We start from the raw sequence: 22,688 nt of genomic DNA on the forward strand, positions 1-22,688 counted from the left end.
ACCACTACCTCGTTGCAGTATGTCTGCGCTCAAAACTGTTGAGCAGAAAAGAGAACCCCCTCACAACGAACAACAAATACTAGAATTCCCTCTCTACACCACGGCAGGATAGTGACTGATACTTCTACCAGTAGCTGCAGCTCTCTTTATTTCAACAACAGGTATATACAATACATCCACAACAATATTCCTCAATCTACCCAAGAGCAACTACAACTAACTGGCGCCTGCTTCTTATCCATCTTCGATCTAGAGCGAAGCGTCGCACACTACCTGATATTCCAACAAAAACTCTCGACGGTGTACACCACGTGTCGGAGTCGTCCGCCGCGGCTAAACATTGGGCCGCTTTAAGACGGTATACTATAGCCCAAGACTACGCGCAGCAGTTAGAATTGGCACTCCCAACAGATGAACAGCTAGGCTCAGCAGCTTTTGAAGATGGCTGAAGAGATATTCGATCCGCCATTGGAAGCACCGCAACCGCTGCACTAGGCACGGTGCCCCCGGATCAGAGATACGACAGGTATTTTTTTTTTTTACAAGGGAGAATGCATTTACACACTAACCCAGCACACGTGCATTGTAGTTGCCAAACTACCACACGGAAGTGTACTGGAGTGTCGGACTCGACCGTACCGGTAATACCGACTAAACTCCCTTGGGCTCCGCCATCGTTTCCCCCAGGAACTACCTCCCAGTACTACTTCTGGGGGATGGCAGTACTTAACGTACTCGCTCATTCTCGCTCACACAGGCACCCGTCCCATGCGAGTCTAACTAGTCGCTCTATCGCACCCTCAAACACACCCTACATACTCTGTTGCACCTCTGTCATGCCGTGTGGGTCTGACTTGTGTGCCCACCCTTCTCATGCCATGTGGTTCTGACTTGTATGCCTACCTCACTCATACAGTGTGAGTCTGACTTGTATCCTCACCCAAACACTTGATTCACGCTCATGCTTGCACTCACGCTAACGCTCCTATGAGTCTGACTTGTGTGCTCACCTCTATCATGCCGTGTGGGTCTGACTTTTGTGCCCACCCTTCTCATGCCATGTTTTTTTTCTTCCTAAACAATGGAGGGGCTTTTTATAGAAGAACACCATGGTATCGTGCCAGCGCGTTGCCGGCTTTCCAGGTGGCCTTACCACGCCCTATGTCCTCGGAAGGTGGGAAGGGTCGACTTCGCCCCTGCTTCCCTCTGCACGACTGGTATCAAGAATGATGATGCCGCGTGCACCCCAAATTGACCTTTCTGCGATAGGGCCTATTCGCCAGCACACAGAGGGACTTGCCGACGCGAGGCCTACGCCTGCCCCAGCCTTGACGAGGACCCCTTTCCGTCCTCGGGCTCGGAACCCGCCTGGTTGACCGACGCCGCGAAAGCGACGATACCATGTTGTTCTTCGCGCGGCCACTTGTTCGATAAAAGGATCGAGTCGGCCACAGAGCATGACCACCGGTATGACCCATGAAGCCGACTCCGATCCCTTGGACCACCTCTTATTTGCGCCTGTACTAGCCATCCTTGAGCCCACGCGCTACCTTCTGTGTAGCTCCGAGACGATTCGGGCGATAGCCGATAAAACGGCGTTCCAGCCAACTTCGTCTTTACACATCCTCCGAACTAGGTTGTCCGGGGTAGTGTCCAGACCACATGTGGCAAGCATGTGGTCACGCATTGCGCGAAAACGCGAGCACACGAACAACACGTGTTCCGCCGTTTCCTCTAAAACCTGCGCACACCAAACACTCGGGCGAGGCCGAGCAAGCCAGCTGCGTTACCTGTACTTTGATTTTGCAGCACGCTTAAACGCCGGGCACATCGAACCCCCCATGGGGTGCTTGCTGTTCACAGCTTTGCTGGAACAAATCAAACAATTGGGAGGGTTCGTGCAGCATTGTGCTTTATGTCCCTCCAATCCGCAGCGTCGGCAGAGATTGCTTCTGTCAGGGCCTTTGCAGTCCCATTGCTTGTGCCCCGGTTCCAGGCACTTGAAGCAAACCTCTGGTTGCTAGTATATGCGCACAGGGCATACCGACCATCCCACCTTGACGCTCCCTAACTTGACTACCTTGGAGGCGTCCGCTGCAGATAGCCGAACCAATGCTACCTGCGTACCTGCCGGACCTTTCCGTAGCCGAACGGCTGCGGTGGGCGTCTCCACTTCACATTGTCGCCGCAGTGCCGTGACGAGCTCTTCGACTTCAGTGATCTCGTCCAGGTCTTTAATCCTTAGATTCACCTCCGTCGTGAGTGCCCTCACCTTGACCGTCTCGCCTGCCTAGGACCTCCTCCGCCAACTTCTTGTAGGCGGCGCCCTTTTGCGAGACGCCCCACTTCAGCTCGAGTATCATCTCGCCAATCCGGGTACGTCTTATTCGACGTACGTCGGCGCCGAGTTCACCGAGCTTGACGTCACTCCGCATCGCCTTCAAAACATCCGAGTACTTAGCCTCGTCCGCCGTGATGACTAGGGCATCGCCCCTGGAGCGATTGGCGCCTACCCTAGACTTCTTGCTACCCTCATTCGCCTGGGCCTTCTTTTCGGCCCTTGACGTCTTCGGTTTCCTCTTGTTCTTGACCAGGGTCCAGGAGGCGTCACCCCCCTCTATTTCCCTGGTCTGGTGCGGCTGAGAACTTTCAGCCTGCCGTAACCCCTCATCACCGTCTTTCCTGAGGTCCGTCCACTCAGGTCCTCAGGTTCCAGTCCTTCCTCCCCCGGTTTTGGAGGTACCTTCACGGGTATTTCACGGGTTTACACTTGGCCGTCCCGACCGCCCTCTCCAGATTGGCGTCCAGCATCGACTTTCGAAGTTTCTGCAAGCTCCTCTTGAGGTCCTTGCTGATATTATGCTTCAATGACGCAAAGTCGATGATGGCGTCCAGCTGTTCCGTCGCCACCTCGAAGGCCGAAAGCCCATCGCGTTTGCGGTTCATCGCCTCCACAAGCCATGGGCCGTCAATAACCCCTACCGGCGTTTTTATAGCCGAGAGGAAGGTTGAGTGACCCACGCTGGCGCTGCGCACTGAGCTGCCGACTATTGCCTCTGGCCTCCTAGGCGGAGACCTGAACAACCCACCTCTTGCGAAGGGGTTGGCGCCTACACTACTACCACTAATTGAAGAATTGACTTGGTTTTCCATTTTGGTCCCACAAGTTGCTCGGGAAAAGAGGTCCACCACGCCAGAGCCCAGCATGACGCGGTAAGGGACAATTACTGTGGAGGGTGCCCTCATGCCATGTGGGGCTGACTTGTATGCCCACCTTTATCATACCATGTGAGACTGCTCACCTCTTTCATTCAGTTCGCGCTGACACATACTTCTCTAGTCATTCGACCTAACACTCCCTCTGGCATCCCTTGTGGGACATTTTACTTAGGTTCCCACTTCTGACATACCATGTGAGTCTGACTCACCTCGCTCATACCATATGAGACTAGCTCAACTCAACTCAACTCATTCCTTTCGTACCATGTGAGACTGACTTGGATGCTCACCCACACTCCTCTGCCACGCCGCGGGTTATCAGTTGTCATAGGAACCAACATTCCTGCGCTACTCCCAGCGCGGCGTGTGCAGTCCATACATACACCTATTCATTCACACTTCTGCCATGCTTCGATATGACGATCTCGGTTGCCACCCGCTGCGCCATTACCTCTGCATGGGCAGACCATTCACACACTTCTCCGCGTTCGGCACTTTCGCTCTAATTAACCAATCTGAGTGGTTGCAGTCGAGACTGCGTTCCACTTCTCCACCGCTTGACACATCCTCTGGATAAGATTATTTGTGTCCCGGCCGCGAACATCTAGCATTGCTCTTCTTTCGACGTCGAAACGAGGACATACGAACAGTATGTGCTCTGCAGTTTCGTCAACACCTGGGCAGTCAGGGCTGGTATGATACGACTGGTATGACGGCTTATGTGAGCAGTTAGTTGAGGAGAAGAATGCAGCATATGGACGAAATTGTAGCAACACCGCACGAGGGCAAACGAGGCACGATGCAAACAGGCGCGGAACAGACAAAACTCGATTTTTCGGAGGAAAAAGTGCCAGCAGGAAGATCGAGACCGTGAGGAAAAGCGCCAGCAGGAAGATCGAGACCGGAGCAACTGAACGGCGCTAATAACGCACGTCATCTATTTATCGATTTCAAAGCCGGATATGATACAATCGATCGGGATCAGCTATGGCAGCTAATGCACGAACACGGATTTCCGGATAAACTGATACGGTTGATCAAGGCGACGATGGATCGGGTAATGTGCTTAGTTCGAGTTTCAGGGGCATTCTCGAGTTCCTTCGAAACGCGCAGAGGGTTACGGCAAGGTGATGGTCTTTCGTGTTTGCTATTCAACATCGCTTTGGAGGAAGTAATGTAATACACGAGTGGTACGAATTTCATGAAGTCCATCCAGTTATCTGGTTTCACCGACGACATTGATATCATGGCACGTAACTTTGAGAGGATGGAGGAAGCCTACATCAGACTGAAAAGCGAAGCTAAACAGATAGGATTAGTCATGTTAGTCATCAACACGTCGAAGACGAAGTACATGATAGGAAGAGGCTCAAGAGAGGACAACGTAAGCCACCCACCACGAGTTTGTATTGGTGGTGACGAAATCGAGGTGGTTGAAGAATTCGTGTACTTGGGCTCACTGGTGACCGCAGATAACGATACCAGCAGAGAAATTCGGAGACGCATCATGGCAGGAAATCGTACGTACTTAGGGGTTCCGCAAAACGCTCCGATCGAATAAAGTTCGCCGCCGTTCCAAATTGACTATCTACAAAACGCTTATTAGACCAGTAGTTCTCTACGGACACGAGACCTGGACGATGCTCGTGGAGGACCAACGCGCACTGGGAGTTTTCGAAGGGAAAGTGCTGCGTACCATCTATGGTGGGGTGCAGATGGCGGACGTTTCGTGGAGGAGGCGAATGAATCAAGAGTTGCATCAGCTGTTGGGAGAACCGCATCCATTGTCCACACCGCGAAAATCTAAAGACTGCGATGGACCGGGCACGTAGCAAGATTGTCGGACAGTAATCCGGTAAAAATGGTTCTCGACAACGATCCGACGGGAACAAGAAGGTTTAGTTCAATCACAGATAAGTGTTACTATGGCCCGTTTACATATGCGCTAGTTCTAGCGGACAATGCACTGTCCGACAGTACTAGCATGATATTAGCCCAATGTAAACAGGAACTGTCTTCGCTAATAAGCGTTTACATTGTGCTAATATCGAGCTAGTATTGTCGGATAGTGCATTGTCCGCTAGAACTAGCGCATATGTAAACGGGCCATTAACCACTACTCTGCCGAGAAATACTGTGGAGTCTAATTTTGGCTAAAGGGCCCATCATTGATCATTTCATACAAAAGATATTTTAGATACTAGATAAAGATTGTCGCTGTCGTCGCTGTCCGGAACATCTTTTGCTGGCGAGGATAGGGGATCTAAATGTCAATAAAGGAAAAATACATACGATTTGACAGTTTGATACCACACATGTTTCGGAACAAAGCAGAACAAAGGGAACCGAAGCGACAATCTTTATCAAGTAACTAAAATATCTTTTTTTCATACCATTTATAATTTTAATTCTTCTTCCGATATATATTTTTTTGAATAGGTACTTCTCTCATGTTGCGCGAGATATAGCTTTGAAAAGTTTTAAAAGCCTCTGCTTGCAGTGCTTTTCGCTTCAAGCTTTGCAAAGCTTGCAGCCATATTTCGCCGAATTCGCCCGCAGCAAGTGACAAAAACGACCGTTGCTGAAGCAGCCGATGTTGAAAAATAGCCGAACCGATTGCATTCTTCTCCGGAAAATCAAGCAGCAACACAGTGCTCGTGATTTTTAAGGTTATTAAAATTGTTTTTTTCCGGAGAAAAGTGTGAAAAAGTTGTAGCAATCACCGAAAATTTTAAGTGACAATAATTGTCTAATGCGTGAAACAATTTTGTGAGCTCAGCATGAATCGGGTTATGTTGAATTTCACTCCCGATCTGGGGCCATCGCGATCGGCAGCCGCGTCTCCATTGCCGGGATTCACGAAAATCAAACGGCGCTATTCGTTAGCTGTGGACGCTTCTGTTTCGGTGACAGCGAAAACAACCGAACCATCGGCCATCCTCGGCCGGAGTTTCAGTCAACCGACTCCGGCCACCCCCAGCGGCAACAACAAAAGGATGAGCCTACACGAGAATTTGATGATGAGGATTTTGTCCACACCGGTGGACCAATCGCTGGCGGAAGATGATTCAGATTCCCTGTCGGAAGTGTCTTTTGTGTCGTCCCTGACCGAGGAAGGAACACCCTTGTCTAGTGAAGAAAAACTGCTGATGGAATCCGACGGTAAGAAAAAATGAAATGCTTCTTGCAGGGCTGGTAGCGAGGTAAAATTTTAACTAAACGCTTTTATTTATTTAAAAAAAACAGTCTTGCTTTCTGTATTGGTGTTGATTTGGATCTTTAATATGTAGAAGTCCGGAACCATTCTCGTTTTAAACAATGATGGTAGCTTTACTTTCATTGATCATCACTGTTTGCTGTCCCTTGCGTACACTGAAAAAGGATGATTATTTGGGTATTTATACCTACCAAAAGATGCTGTACACAATATTGCTCATAATTTTTGACAAGAAAAATTAAAAGTATTAGCAGAAGGCGCTCCTTAGCCATGCGGTAAGATGCGCGGCTACAAAGCAAGACCATCCTGAAGGTGGCTGGGTTCGATTCCCGGTGCCGATCCAGACAGTCGAATTGGAAATTGTCTCGACTTCCCTGGGCATAAAAGTATCATCGCCTCATGATATACGAATGCAGAAATGGTAACTTTCCTTAGAAGCCTCGCAGAATAACTGTGGAAGTGCTTAATGAACACTAAGCTTCGAAGCGGAAATGTCCCAGTGGGGGATGTAATTCCAATGAAGAGAAGAGAGCAGAAACAATGAACACAAAAATAGTTTAAAATGATAAATTCTTGATATTCGAATCTACAGCATTATAAACATCTAAAAAAACGTACATTTTGAACCAGCAGATCGAACGGCCGGCTGGTTGATGGTTTAAAATGATCGCCTAATTTAAACCATCTTCAAGTAATTCTGCCTATCGTGTTTATGATTTTTGTCAGGTCTACCATACAATTATTAGTTCCTCGCCAATTAGTCAAGCTCTAAAGTATTTAGCACCATCTCAATACGTCTCTAGTCATTTTTAAATTATTTGGTTACAGTTCTTCTCCGATGTACAACTCCTCCGAATGTTCTTATGGAGTGCCAAAACAATCCCCGTCTGGCAAGGTTATATAAAGACCTACAAAGTCCCTCAGCAACTACAAGACTTCGTGCCCTGCGGGCGCTCAAATCTCCCACCAAACGAGAAGCGTACGGTCAGTTCGACGTACCGCACGAGGAGCAGGACATCATTACGGCGGAGGAACGGGAAATGCCACGACCAAAAACAATCCAAGAAGTTATGTCCAGTGTCTGTATCTATGTGGAAGTCCGTTCCGGCACTGACAACCGTTCCGATGGCATCAAAGACCATCTGGTGTCGCTCGGAGCCAAGGTTAATGATAGACTCTACAAGTAGGTTACGATTGCACCCTCAGAGAATGAAGTCATATTGAAAAGCGTTCATATCTTTTCAGAGACACAACGCACGTCATATTCAAAGATGGTCTCCTTTCTACTTACCAAAAAGCGAAGAAGATGAACGTACCGGTAGTGTCGATTCTGTGGATTGAAGCTTGCAAGCGGCATTTATGTCTGATGAATCCGGACAGCTATCCCATTTCGAACACAGAGCGTTATGAAAACCCGGAGCTGTTTAAAAAGATTCGGGTGAGTTTGTGTTAACTCTTATAAACCATTCCATGAAAGTTTTATTTGCATTTTATCTGATAAACAGCGTCAAAAATCAATGCAGCCCCGAGCCGAAGAGGTAATCGGATCTGGAGGAAAGAAACGTCCTCCACTGAAGACGAGTTCCTCGAATGCACACCAAACAGGCTCATCAGCAGCCCCTGTGGTTTCTCCCCCTGCAAAGCTGCCTGTGTTGCACAGACTCCGTAAGGATGATGGCTTGGAACGAATCCTAAATGAGTTTCAAGCAGATAATCAGAACACCCCTGAACCACAAGATGACTTCGATAAACTGCTTGCTGGTCCGATGAAGCTACTGGAGAAATTCAGAAATTCTCCAGTTGTAAACACAGTAGAAGACGTGACCACCCCAGAGGGTCCTCCGAAAAGTATCCGTAAATCTTTATTCAATGGATCCGTGGAGAAAGAAGCGTCACCTATGACACGGCGGAGAAGGAGCACTAGTGCCAGTAAAGAAATTGCCACTTCTAATAATGTTGCGCCTAGACAGCGTAGAAAGACAATTCTTTTCACACCAAGTATTACCAGCGTAGAGGAAGAAAATGAATCTCCTGCTGCTCAAGTTCTGAAACCAACTCGTAACAGGAGAAAAACTATGCATGTCTCAGCGACAAAAGAGAACACTCCCCCTAAGAAAAGGGATACGATTTGTTCGCCCAAGGCAATGGAACTTTGTAAAGCTAACAGTGCGGGTGTACAAGAAAACGTTCCTCCACCTGTGAACCAAAAGGTGCGAGATACCATCTACTCACCGAGTAGAATGGAGCAATCTTCGGAAAAGACTGAGAAAGCTGTTCAAATTGATATGGCTTCCCCCCGTAGAACTCTGGGTCTATCAACGACGGGTAATGTTATTGACGGCTCTGAACCACGTAGGACTAAGACTCCTGAATTGAACACTAAAGACATTGAGCCTTTCCGTATTCATCGTAGAAGAACTTTGTACACCCCAGGAGTGTACGATGAATCTGATAAGCAGCAAATCTCCGCCGCAAAAACCCCTGTGATAAATAAACGTAGAACTTTGTTCAATCCTGAAGCAAATTCCACTGCCGCGACGTATAGTACTCCTGCAATTGCGAACGTCTCGGACCGGAGAAAGACCCTTTACACTCCGTCCGCTTTCGAAGATATACCAGCGACTCCCGAAACTACCACTCCAGTTGCTAATCACGGTTCCAAAAGATTGTCCACTCCGCATTCAATGCACATTCCAAAACATTTGGCTGCGTCCGTACCATCGAAATCAACGACTCAGAAGCGTAACACCAAAACACTCCTCGAGGAGTATCAGTCCAATCTGACATTCAGTTCTACGAAGACTCCAATGAGCGAACGCCGCAAAACCATTTTCGACATCTCGATGGATATAATCGATAAGCGACTCTCTCAAATCAACAAGCAATCCAAACAGTCCGATCATCGATCGGAAGAAACCCAACCTGTCGAAGCCGCATTAAAATCACCTCCTCCACGACCGTCATCCGTCGTTCGTCAAACATCACTGGACAGCTTCTACCGGAAGCAATCTCGTTCGACAGAGAAGACTATCAAGTTCAACACATACGCAGATATTCGAGAATCTCCAGATGTCACCAATGCAACCACCACTTCCCGGAAGCGCAAACTTTTCAACGCGATACCCTCGCTGACCGAAACGCCACCACCATCCAGTGCCATCGAAGTCAGTGGCCTAATCTCTATTTCGGAGAATCCAACCAAAAAGCCAAAAACCACAACCCCAGCAATCGTGAAGGCAAAAGTCACAACTCCGGCAACGCGTCGTTCGCTGGCACCCGCAGCACCAAAATCCGCGTTGAAGACTGCCGCCGTCTCAACGCGGCGTAGTTCCATGTTCTTCAGCCAGCCGAATAAGGTAGGTGATTAAGTTATGCAGAAATTTGTTTCATTTGTATGGGACCCCCCCCCCCCCCTTTCTAAAAGAGGGTCGGGTCTCGAACCATCTTAAGAACCTTCCCCGGCCCCAAAAACCTCTGCATACAATTTTTCACGCCGATCGGTTCAGTACTTTCGGAGTCTATAAGGTTCAGACAGACAGAAATTCATTTTTATGTTATGTAGATTATTATTAATTCTACCCCTTATATTTGAACAGCTCGTTTAAAAAATCAACATCATTTGGCAATAGTTGTCCTTCATTCAATTGGAAGTTTGTGTTTCTCAAATCTTGATTATTATTAGGGGGACAACGAGCAACAAGGACAACCTAATGTTTTCATAAATATTAACTGTTTGAAGCGTATATAGGTCGGATTTTTAACAACTACATGATACTAATGCCATCAGTTCTGTATCAAATCGTATTGAAAATAAGGTAATTTCAATCAAGTAGAACGATTTTGAAACACTTTATTTATCACTACTCTCGTGAAGGTAACGGGACAGTATGGAGTCCATTCATTCGAATATTCGGGCCGAATAATGGTAAAATTTTTATTTTGCCTAATAGTCGTTTCACCGAATAGTAAATCACAAGGATGTTATCGATCATTTAGTAATTCGCGTTCGATCATTTAGTAGTTTTTCAATACCGTGAAGTACCCTAATTTCGCGCACTTAATATCTGACAAAGTTAAAACGTTCATTAAAAAACAAGTAGTGGCCATTTGTAAAATTTTGTTACTGCATCACGTAGTAGAAGGATTCTAGGTTCTCAAAAAAAGGTACTTGCAAATTTTACTGCTATTTAAAAAAAATTGGAGTATGAATCCGAGACCGTTGTATGCTCCTTATTTCGCGCAAGAAAACAGGATAGTTCCTAATTTCGCGCAAAAGTGTTCCTAAATTCGCTCATGTTTGGAATTGAATATCGTTATTGGTTTGATGAAATATAATCAATTAACCAATAGAAGCATGCATCCATTGTTCAAAATATGCAGATAACGGTATCAGACAGCCGTCAGTGACCCATTCTTTAGTCGAAATGGTATGTGCCTATATTTCGACCCTGGAGCTTTGCTTAGATTTTACTTCATGCATTTTAGTTGACACAAGTCATAATTCCTAAAATATCGTTTGCTTCTGAAATATAAACCATATTTTAAAAAAAAAAGGCATTGTATAAGCAATGTTTAGCTGGTGTATAAAAAAAAGTTTAAATTTCCGAGACGTCATGAAAGAAAGTCTTAAATTCCGCTATCTCTTACATAGGAGATCTTCAAATATGTGTTTTATTCAAGACATCTTCAATATTATATACATTATCGAAAAAGATGCTGTAGTTTATCTTAAGTTTAGCATCATTTTACACATCGCACATTTTAGCATCATTTTACACATCGAATTTGGTAGCTATTGCAGGCACTGATCTATAAGATTTTTTAAATCAACATTAGTCGATGTCGGTGGTTATCCGCCTGAAAATTAGATAAAAAGCGTATGGGAATGAACTTTTCGGGTAAAAAACTGTCCTGTGTATTATATTGCTTTTGTTTCATTAGAATGTTGCAAATGAAACTACGCAACAACCATAAACGAAATTAGGCACCATACATAATTACTCATATACCTAATTTCGCTCACAAAGCGAAAGTCTAAATAAACACAAAATACATAAAATTTTACACTTTTCAATAGTAATGACGAATAAACATATCCAACAGAGCATTATGGATACAAATATTTCCAAAAAGTAGCCAATTTTGTACAGTAAAATCATTTGTTTACTTGGGTCATGTTCTTCGTCGCTGTGCTAAGCACAAACAAATATGGCGGTCGATGGGAGGATCAAATTGAAATAATTTTATTTGGTGTACTAAACCAAGTTTGTTTTTCAAATTTTTTCGTGAAAACATACAACAACAATGATATTTTGTAATCCTCCAGATTTTTAAATTTTGACTGTACCTAAAAATTGAAAAAATAAATGATTTTATAATGCGCGAAGTCAGGGCGCGCCAAATTAGGGCACATCACGGTAACTCATTCCAGAAGATGAATTTCCAAATGTGTTGTATGGTGGACTTCTAGTGCGAAGGTTTTTCTGCAACTCTGGCTAATGGTTCGTTGTTTGAATTCCACTAGTAACGGAGTTATAGCGCTAGTTGCTGTAACTTGAACTAAATGATAGGAATTTTGTTATTATTTAGTCTAAGTAACTGAAACTATAGCTAAAACTCCGTTACTTATAGAATTCAAACAACAAATTATTGGGTAGAGTTGTAGAAAAACCTTCGCACTAGAAGTCCACCATACAACATCATTGATTGCAAGTGACTTTCCAACCACTACCCTGGACTATCTGGACTATGCCTGACCACACTCTGGAAAATCTTCACGTCATATTTTCCCGAAAACAAATGTGGTTCTCATCCACCCTACTTTTCACGTAACAGTGACCTGAATGACAAGTAACCTGAACAAAATTTAGTTTCCTTGAGTTAATTGATTTATCCGCTGACTCTGACTGGATCTTCCAGTAGTAATGACGTGAAGTTTGAAAGTAGTTACCGTGACCTGCCCTAATTCCGCGCATTGCCTAATACCGTGGATTTTATCCAAATTGATGAATATAGAGGTACTGTCTGTCATACACATCACATTATTTGGTGAAATACACAAATATATATCAGAAAATGTTAACAAATTATTATTGTGGGTATTTGTGACGTAAATTAGGCGCTAAAAAATAAATGTGAAAATGTATGGCTCGACCAGCCAAAATTTGCATACACTTAGCAAAACGCTTAAAATTATAGTTATATTTCCAAGTCTTGTACTTGATTTTTAAATGATATTTACTTCCAATATCTCATTGAGCCCAGTTTTACAGCTATAAAAAATGAGCTGGGTACTGAAATGGTAGTTAAATTTCTTGTTTTTGCACTTTTATTGATCAAAACAATTGTCGCGGTATTAGGCCATCTTCTTCGCCAGTAGTGCCTAATACCGTGAATAGGCTATACCGCGAAGTTGATACTCAGAAAAATAAAACGTAACCATCACATTGAATACATAGACCACTAGACAATATCGTATAGGTATTGAAACATTCATATTAAATATCTACGACATTTTATGCGTAGGATTACTAGGGAAGCATCATTCAGATGAATTATATATTGCAATATGTATTATTCCAATACTTCCTCAAAGAGAAACTTCTGTTGGAAGACTTGAAGATTGTATACATCTAATGAACATACAAATATCATTTATGCGATATTTACCACAGACTATAGACGTAAATATTTTTCCTGTGCCGTTTCCTTTAGAAATGAAGGTAGAGTATTTTTCATCTGAATACAAATTCTCCCATTGTCTTCAAATCTACTTAGACACTCGATTGATTATCATCTATCTAAAACCTAAAAAAAATGTGAAGTAAATTATTTGAAAAATTAATAAACGCTTTTAAACCGTCAATATTGAAAAATTGTTAACTTCCCAAGGAAATGATTCTTTTCCCAGTAGGTATCTGTGTAAAATAGTAAATGTTTATGACGTTTTTTAGTATGTATGACCTAATAATTTAATTGAAATTTGTATATGATTCAATTATTTACATATTTTATTGTAAATGTGCTCTTGTTTGAGCTTGTTTGATAGGGCACGGTATTAGGCAATTTTCTGCGCGGTATTTGGATTCTTCTTCGGAATGTACACGGTATTAGGCATATTCATAAGTCAAATGTCGAATACTATCCAGTATTTTGCGCTCGTTAATGGCGTCGTCTAGGGCGTCGTGAGTTCCCCTCAATTTGACATTCAAGAGGTAGAAAACATTGGAACTCATCAAGTATGCATTGATTGAATGAAAAATTTTAAAAGTCAATAAACAAATGTCAACCTTCTTCGGTGGTAGCGGTATCTATAGAAATAGTTTTATTTATCATCTCAGGTTTTATTTGCATATTAAAAATGTAACTATTTGTATTATATTTTAGGCATGTCATTTACGGATGGGTTAATTAAAGATCCTGCAGGGTGGAAACTATGCAATTAAGGAAATCTGACGATGATGGAAAATGTATTATTTCGCTTATAGCCCAGTGCACTTTTGCATAGCATTTTGTTTAAAAAAAATTAGATGTTTCACTGTATTTAATTTTGATCAGCTTTATCGTGATTTTTTGAGTGCACAGCAAGATTTGTGTTGTATATTCAATGCATAGAATATTGCTATACCATAGGTTTTCCTATCTGACGGGAATACGCTAATGTGTGTATCAAATACTTAGTAGATTTTAGCTTAGATTATTTTTGACAAACTTTTTATGAACTCGATTTGACAATATACGATGATCATCAATACTAGATGTTGTAATGTCCCTGTACATTATATTAACATAGACTATACTTCAATCTATAGGAATCTTCTCCTATTCTATAAATACGACAACTCAGGCATAAATTTTCACAATTATCAAGTTTTCGAAACCTTTAGAGAGCAATTTTGGCCAGCATTCACAAAATCTTTAGTTGAACCCCGAATTATTCAGAGAGGCGAACTGCATGAGCGTAGGATCGAAAATAAAACATGAAGTTAATTCTTCTTCGTCTAATTATTCTGTTACAAAGCAGCATGCAACATACCCAATAGTCAACCTAAAAATACATAAAGCATTAATAGTAATGATGCATCAAATAGATAATTAAAACCCTCGAATGTGAAAGCCACAAGATATCGACGAATCAATAATGAAAATGATGAATGTCTTAAGATACCTAGATAGTACCAGATAGTGTAAGACTGAATTCACTACTAACCAAACCAACTCCCTTTGCCAATTCCCTCCGGCCCGCAATTCTAAGAAGCCTAAAGGTCTGTAAGTCTCAAACAGTATAAGAGGTCTTCTAGATAAGGCGGCATTTTGGGCGGCGGCGGGCACGCAAAGCAGTAAGCGCAATCCTAAAACAGCTACTACTTGCACTAATGCCGGAGAAAAAACTGACTAGTACAGAGGAAGTTGATTTTAGAGGATTTCAATAAGTCGATGTTGGTGAATCCAATCATACTACCAGGGTATCATCAAAAGTATCAGGCCTCACCAAGATTTCCTGTCCTAAAAATACTGATCATATCAATGTAGATTCAGCGATTTCACATTCCTAGAAAAAAAATCAAATGATTATTTGTCGAAAATACATGAGAAAAACACAAATCTTTGAATAACAAAACGGAAAATTGTTGACACTAGGTTGTTTGTAGATACCGCATGAGTGCCAATGTTTTTCATTGAATCATGGCCTACATTGATAAAAAAATGTAAATATTTTCTACCCTTTGAATGTCAAAAAGGCACTCACTAGGCCGCCATTATCGAGCGCAAAATACTGGATTAAGTTAATTTTTTTTATGAGTTGAAGCATAAAACATATTTTTCCTTTCAAATGTATTTAATATTGATTAAGACGACATAGTTTTCAAGGGTGATTGTTACAAATTGAATTTTATATAGCGAATTTAATGTGGACACGTCCTTAACCCCACGGTAATAGGGCATGTCACGGTACGTGTTTTATCAGGTGAACCTGACGTGATATGTACGTACCTAGGATAGGATGTGCCAAGTAGTCAGTAAAAATCGTACCGATTTGCTGTCACAATCGTACCGGTTGCTGATTGGTTGAAAATGACAATCGATTACTTCGATTGGTGGCGGCGCGTTTTTCGTATACGTAAAATAATCTACACGTTAATGCTATGTGGAAAATCACGTAGCCCTCTGAAAATGAACATATTTCAGGATTTACCAGCCGCAGGTAATAATCACAAAACCTCAGATAGTACCTAAATGACCACCGATACTTTTTACTCTGATTGCTCGATGCCTCTTACGTGAAAATCACGTAACTACTCTGCAGGTTCATTTTGCCTGTCGAGTTCATTCTGTGTTGCATAGGTGCGATTTAGATGTGGGAGTTGTTTACTTTTCATTTCACTAATTCCGCCAACATGAATCCAGCATAACGAGTGAGAAAACTTGGTAAACGTATGGAATAATCTAGATAACCATTTATTTTTTACAGGGCTACAAGATCGAGGCATCTTACAAAGGGAAACTTGGTTTCATGGATAATATGTCATTTGTTTCTAGAGCTTCAAGCAATATCATGGTTGCAACCAATCGGTTTAGCATACAAGACTTTTTTTCCAATGTTCAATATAAATATTAATATGTATATAATAAACTTAATTCTATTTTGAAAGAAAGAAATATTATTGATGCAGCAATATTATTTATATGAAGGCGTATATTATAGTGCAGCAGTCGCATATTAACGTATATTCTACAAACATTTTTTTGTAAATTTTACTGAAACATTATTTCATATGGACCAAAATATCTCTTGGAAGTCACCAGAAAAGTCACGTAGCTATTACGTGACACTTTGGTGAAGTGATTTTAGGAGTTCATGAGTTCATTTTGTTGGTCACCTATGTTCCACGTAGCTGTTACGTGGAAAGTGCGATGGAAAAAAGCCACGTATGTTTTCACGTAGCTTTGACGTTTGGATTATTTTGAGTGTAGGGCAGCATGTTGTTAGTTTGGCCGTGTTGCAGGTTTGTAAAGTTGATATTAAACAAAATACGTAAAAGTTTGAGTTCCAGTTTTTTGGTAAAAAATTTATTTATATTGAACTGCAAACGCGATATTAATTAATCTCAAGGGTTGTTAAGGTTTAAAACTGTTGATTTTAAGCATTACGATTCACCTTTCTATCATTTTCAATCTCAAAGTCATATTAACATTACCGAAAACTTCTCTCTGTTAGTTTTTCGCTTCTCTTACATAAATAATGGATGGAACGGAGAGAAAAACATCAAGTTTTGATTCTTGATGTTTGGAAGATTTTGTACCAAATTACTTTGGCTGCACTGGCGACCACCTCGTCAGAGCAACCAACTAAAAAACAACAAGGCAGTCTCAATTGAGTTGTCACATCCTATCCTACACGCTCATTTGAATCTACTCAAAAGTGAGTCAAAGTGACTCACTTTAGCATTTTGATGGAAATGTCAAAAAGTGAGTAACATTATATTTATCAAGTGAGTCAATTTTCACTCACTTTTCAGAATTTGGAGGTTTGCTCACTTTTGCGTAATTGTTTTCAAACCGTCAAACAGTTTGAAAGGTTTTCATATTTTTATAAAGTTTTTGAGTTTTGTTGTAAATTTGATGTGGTGAGCAGAGCGTGGTGATGGTGATCTGGCTAGGCATGCTCCGCAAGGATTCTTGTAGAAACTGGTAGTTCCGCAGCTCGATCGATCTGGAGTTGTTTTGTTGATTTTTCGACGACGGAGGATTCAAGATTATTTCTCCGATTATGGCTTTGATGTCGCCCAGAAACTAATGGAACGTGACCTTTGCCCAAGCGGCCCTCGGTGTCATGGATATATGCCCTAAATGTACCGGATCATGATGCAAACCGACACCCGGACCGCCAAGGGTCAGTATTACAACGGAACCGCAATGGAGACTATCTTCCGGACCGTGATTGTATATTAAAGATATTCAATGTGGAGTGTGCCTGAAGAAGACAGATAGTTATGCGGAAGCGGGTATCCGTCCTATAGTGCCGGTCGGCGTTGAGGATAGACAGGTGGATCCAAAAAAGGATCTCTTCATTTCAAGTAAGTTGCTAAGAACTAGGCTCGTTACGTGCTATTTTCCAACTGTGGTCACGCATGTTGATAAAAGCATCCGACAAAATTAGTGTTGTATTGTTGTTTTCCTCTGTAAGATTAGTTTATCAACGTGTTAGATGGATAAAGGAACAAAAATGCGTTTTCCCCATTGCATTGTAATGCGTTATGAAATTATTCATGTTTTAAATTTATATTCACAGCGTATAAAAGTGTCGCGACACGGTTCCGATGTGCACGCCATTTTCCTCTCACAAGCGGTCCTCTAGGGCAGGATACGGGTGCAGGGCGTCTACGAAAATCAAACCATCCATGTGGTCTCGGACACTGACACATCGTAGCACACCCGCATCAGTCTCCGTGGCAAGGGTCTTACGACGATTACGTTCAGTTGGAAATCTAAGTCCAGATCAAACTGAACAAGCAGTAAACTCTGATGCAGGTAATAATGTTTAGTTCTGCTAGATGTTTTAATTGTGTTATTATTTTATCCTCGACTCTTATTTCTAGACATACGCAGAATTGGATGAAGATACCCCAGGCCAAAGCATGGGCGTAACTTTTGCGACTGACGGTTTCGGGTTTAGTCCAGCTCTGGATCAGACTCGTCTAGATCTTCGTCAAACAACCTTAGAAGAAACCTTTTAATGACGTTTACGGTCACTGGAAATTGATATGCTTTTACAATGATGTGCTATAGATTAGTCATTGATCTAGGAACTAGGAAACAGAAATGTACTGTATTTCAATTCAAATAATAAATTATTAAATGAAATAAGCGAGGCGAATAGCTTCTTTTTTTTTTAAATAAAATGCCATTCCATTATCAATCGATGCACCCATCATTTTTAAAAGTGAGTAAGATCTACTCACTTTGGATAGCGAAAAAGTGAGTAGGTCTTACTCTAATTTTGACATAATGCTACAATACTCATAAGTGAGTAAACATACGGTTACTCAAAAGTGAGCTGTTCCACTTTTTTCCAAAGTGAGTCAAATTTGACTCACTTTTGAGTTGATTCAAATGAGCGTGTAGGTACGTACTGGTTACGTGAAATTTAAGTGAAAGCTACAAGACAGCAGGTAACCACTGCATGTTTTGAAATGTATCGCGTTGTTGATGCATCCTCTGCCTATGAGTGGCAGAGGCGGCAGTATGGTGAAAGCAGTTTCGGGATACTTAGGATTCAGTTTTCATACGTAAGAGAATATCTAGAATAATATTATATTTTGATGAGCCAACCTTCATTTTGAAATTCACGAGCTTTATGTAGTAGCATAGGTTATCAGTAGTCGTAATATACCTAATTCGGTGGGCACGCTTGGAACACATTTTTAACCCAAGTTCGACCAAAAGTGTAAAATTTAATTGATTTATTTTCCAATTTAATTTATTTATTTTAATCTTTCTACGTCAAATGGGGCCCTCCTTAGCCGTGCGGTAAGACGCGCGACTACAAAGCAATATCATGCTGAGGGTGGCTGGGTTCGATTCCCGATGCCGGTCTAGGGAATTTTTCGGATTGGAAATTTTCTCGACTTCCCTGGGCATAAAAGTATCATCGTGTTAGCCTCATAATATACGAATGCAAAAATGGTAACTTGGCTTAGAAACCTCACAGTTAATAACTGTGGAAGTGCTTAATGAACACTAAGCTGCGAGGCGGCACTGTCCCAGTATGGGGATGTAATGCCAATAAGAAGAACGTTAAATGGTTAGGTATTTGTTCCCCCACCCCTCCTGCTCCCTCCTTTTCTATTTTATGTTTCCAAACTTAAATCAACGTGATCATGCTAATCCCAAACTGCACGTACCTCTATCATATCAATCTACAAAGCTTTTCCGACAATCATCAGAAAATGGTTTTCATTCATTTCCCTTCTACCATAAGTATAAATCATCTCAAAAGTTTCTAAGCTATAACAAACTCTATCGTAGCGATCCCGAACTGTCTGAACATCTATCATGTACATAAACACAACCGTTTCTATCTCTACAAACAATTCTCCAATAAATGTTCCATAGCAGTCGCTACATCCGGAAGCGGTCAACAAGCCGCTCCAAACTCTCCTCCTCTATCTTCTATTCTCTCACAAGTTTACTACCCTGAAACTGAGCTGTTTCGGACCCCTTATGGGTCTGAAGCAGAGGACGGGACGCTCGAGCCTACCAGTCAGTGGATGGAAAGGTCCGTTGTGATAAAGGGTCTATCACAAGCCTCGGATAACCTGAAATAAGTTTTCCACGAGTCGAGTTCACATTGATTTCATGAGTTCTATATATTAATCGTCACGTTGAAAATTTAAGCCAGCAGTGTAAACGTATTGCCTAGTGTCATACAACGTAGATTGGCCATTGGATTCTTCCTTCCTAATTCCTCCTTTCTTGTTTCTTTTCCTTCTTCCTTCTTCTGTCTTCCTTGTTCTTTCTTCTTCCTACTTATTTTTTTCTGGTTTCTTCTTCCTTCATTTTTCTTTGTTCTTATTCCTTCATCATCCTTTCCTTTTGATTTCATATTTTTTCCTTTTTTCTTTATTGTTTTTTCTTCCTATCTATCTTCTTTCCTCAATCTTCTTCCTTTTCCTAGTTTCTTCTTCTTTGTTCGCTATTCTTTCTTCATTCTACCTTCTTTTTCTTCCTTCTTTCAACCTTTTTTACTTTTTTTTCTTTCGTCCTTTCTTTTTCTTTCTTTTATTCCTTCTTCATTGTTTCTTTATTTTTCTGTCTTCTTCTTTCTACATTCTTCCATCTTTATCCTTCTTTCTTCTGTCTTTCTTCTTGTTTCTTCTTGCTTTATCATTATGCCTTCTTCCATCTTTATCTTACTTTTTCCTTCTTCCTTCTTCTATGTTCTTTTTTCAATCTTTCATCTTTTTTCCCTTCTTCCGTCTTCTTTCTCTCTTCTTCCGGCTTCTTCCTTCTTCTTTCCTTCTTCCTTCTTCTCTGTGCAATTTTTATTCTTTATTCTTTATTTTTTATTTTTTATTCTTTATTCTTCATTCTGTATTCTTTTTTATTTATTCTTTATTCAAGATTCTTTATTCTCTATTATTTATTCATTATTCACTATCCAACCACTTAACATACTGGTACCAACATATCGTATGGTTGAGATTCATTTTTCCCATAAATTTCAGCCTTTCGATACTTTTCAGCCTTCTGATACTTTACAGCCTTCTGATACTTTCAGCCTTTTGCGATTTCAGCCTTTTGAGTTCAGCCTTATGTGTTTCAGCCTTTCGTAGGACACCCGAAAGTTAAGCATTCTACTAATACTGAACTTCATATGCATCTATTATTCAGGCTAAGTTAATGCCCGGAAATCAGACGAATTCAATCATGGTTTCATGAATCAATTATTATTGATAAATACATTCCGAAAAAAAAACAAAAATTTGAATTCTTGAAGAGCATTTTGCTGAATTATGAACTGCTTTATATTTTTGATAAAAGTTATAGAATTGAAAACATAAAATGTAAACAATGATACTTTCTATAAATTGAAACCATATCATATTTTTATACCTGGAATTTTTCCAAAAATGGTCTGGAAAGTTAGGGAATTTTATTTTCCGATTTGATTCGACACCCCGATCAGAGAGTCGACTGTACATACATATTTTTTAAGATTACAAATTAGTTGATTCAAACTAGCTCGTCAAACAAGTGAAGACATTCTGCTAAACAAGCTTACATTATTTTCTGTTCGATTTGTTTTTTCTCGTTCATGCACGTCCATCCAAAATTAAATTCCCATTACGGTTTCTTGCCTTTTTCAGCCTATCACCTCTGCTGTCAGCAGCAAGCCTGTAATGGGTACCCAAGCTCGAACGATGAAAGCACTCGGACTTGGTGCAGGACTACCCACCGTCGCATCCCAGTCAACATCCGGAAAGTCACAATTTCAACTATCCACTACCAATCTACACGCGACACAACACACCTACGTCAAAGAGGTACGACTGCATTAACAATGGTTAATTTAATTTTTATTTTTTGCAATTGTATTTAATACCCCCGAATTTCAAACACCTAATTTTAGTTCGTTAAGTTCGACTGACGATCACAGCATCATGTGTGATTGCAAATTGTTTCTTACGTTTATAACTCAATTATGATTTTAATAAACTTCAACGTTGATTATCAATGTGTTTGGTTTTGATGATTTAATTATCTGAAACGAGAAGCCCCAATCTAGGTAAATTGCTGATCTGACAGGTTGTAACAAACGCATAAAGCAGCGAATTGTATCTCTAAGTTTAGCAAATGGTAAGTTTCAAGTTAGTTACTCAAAGCCCGCTACACTACATGTAAAAGACCGATCTGTTCTGATCTCTATCATAACTAATAAACAATCTGAAATATGAGTAAATTTAACGGACTGGATTGGTCTTCTATAAGCATTGTTAACTCTTTTCACATTAACCTTAGTGTATTTGTAAAGATGTTCATTTCATCATAACTTGTCGTCCTTCAATATACTTGGATTGGATGTTTCTTTGGATAAAAATATCAACTGAAATAAAAAAATATCATATGTTTTAATTTTACCTCAACCAGGTCGTCACAAAACTAGGAGGCTTCACCATTTCGAACAACGTAACGGATCGCACTACCCATCTGGTCAGCTTGGAACCCCGCCGCACGATAAACCTGCTACGGGCGTTGGTCCGCGGTTTGTGGATCGTTTCCTACGAGTGGATCGAACAATCGATAGCATCCGGCCGATGGCTACCGGAGGAGCAGTTCGAGCTACGAAATTTCTCCCCTGCAGTGCAGCTCTGTCGTAGCGAACGGCAAGCCTTTGGACCTCGCTATCGTATAGACCTGTTTGACGACTGTGGGCCGTTCTACGTGGCGCAACTGTGTGAGGTTCCGCACGACCAACTGCGGGAACTGATAGTCACATGCAAGGGTAAGATAACGGATGATGCAAGCAAAGCAAAATATGTGATTTTGTCGTCGCGAAAGGACGTTACGCAGAAAAGTTTTGGCACCGGATCATTTTGCGTTAGTCCGCTATGGGTGCTTGACTGCATTAGTGTCAATAAGTTAAAGAAAGTTTACAAGTATTTGATACGAGACTGATTGATACTTAGCTATTATAAGTGATAGAATACATTTTTATTTGGAATATTATAGTTCAAATTTATTTTTCAAA

The 22,688-nt window shown here is 41.4% G+C and overlaps 1 protein-coding gene and 1 long non-coding RNA gene across 2 annotated transcripts; both read left to right on the forward strand.

The window, feature by feature from the left end:
• The first annotated feature begins 5,814 nt into the window (after positions 1 to 5,814).
• On the forward strand, positions 5,815 to 22,688 carry LOC134218512 (mucin-5AC). Its single transcript, XM_062697618.1, has 6 exons — positions 5,815 to 6,381; positions 7,265 to 7,619; positions 7,682 to 7,874; positions 7,942 to 9,792; positions 21,307 to 21,483; positions 22,088 to 22,688. Exons 1-6 carry the CDS (start codon positions 6,000 to 6,002, stop codon positions 22,613 to 22,615), a joined length of 3,486 nt encoding a protein of 1,161 aa, XP_062553602.1. The 5' UTR covers positions 5,815 to 5,999; the 3' UTR covers positions 22,616 to 22,688.
• On the forward strand, positions 17,015 to 18,308 carry LOC134218514 (uncharacterized). Its single transcript, XR_009981354.1, has 3 exons — positions 17,015 to 17,514; positions 17,730 to 17,968; positions 18,037 to 18,308. It is a non-coding gene; the product is annotated as an uncharacterized LOC134218514 (long non-coding RNA).

Source organism: Armigeres subalbatus, chromosome 2, assembly GCF_024139115.2.
Source record: "Armigeres subalbatus isolate Guangzhou_Male chromosome 2, GZ_Asu_2, whole genome shotgun sequence".
Taxonomy (NCBI): Eukaryota; Metazoa; Arthropoda; class Insecta; order Diptera; family Culicidae; genus Armigeres; species Armigeres subalbatus.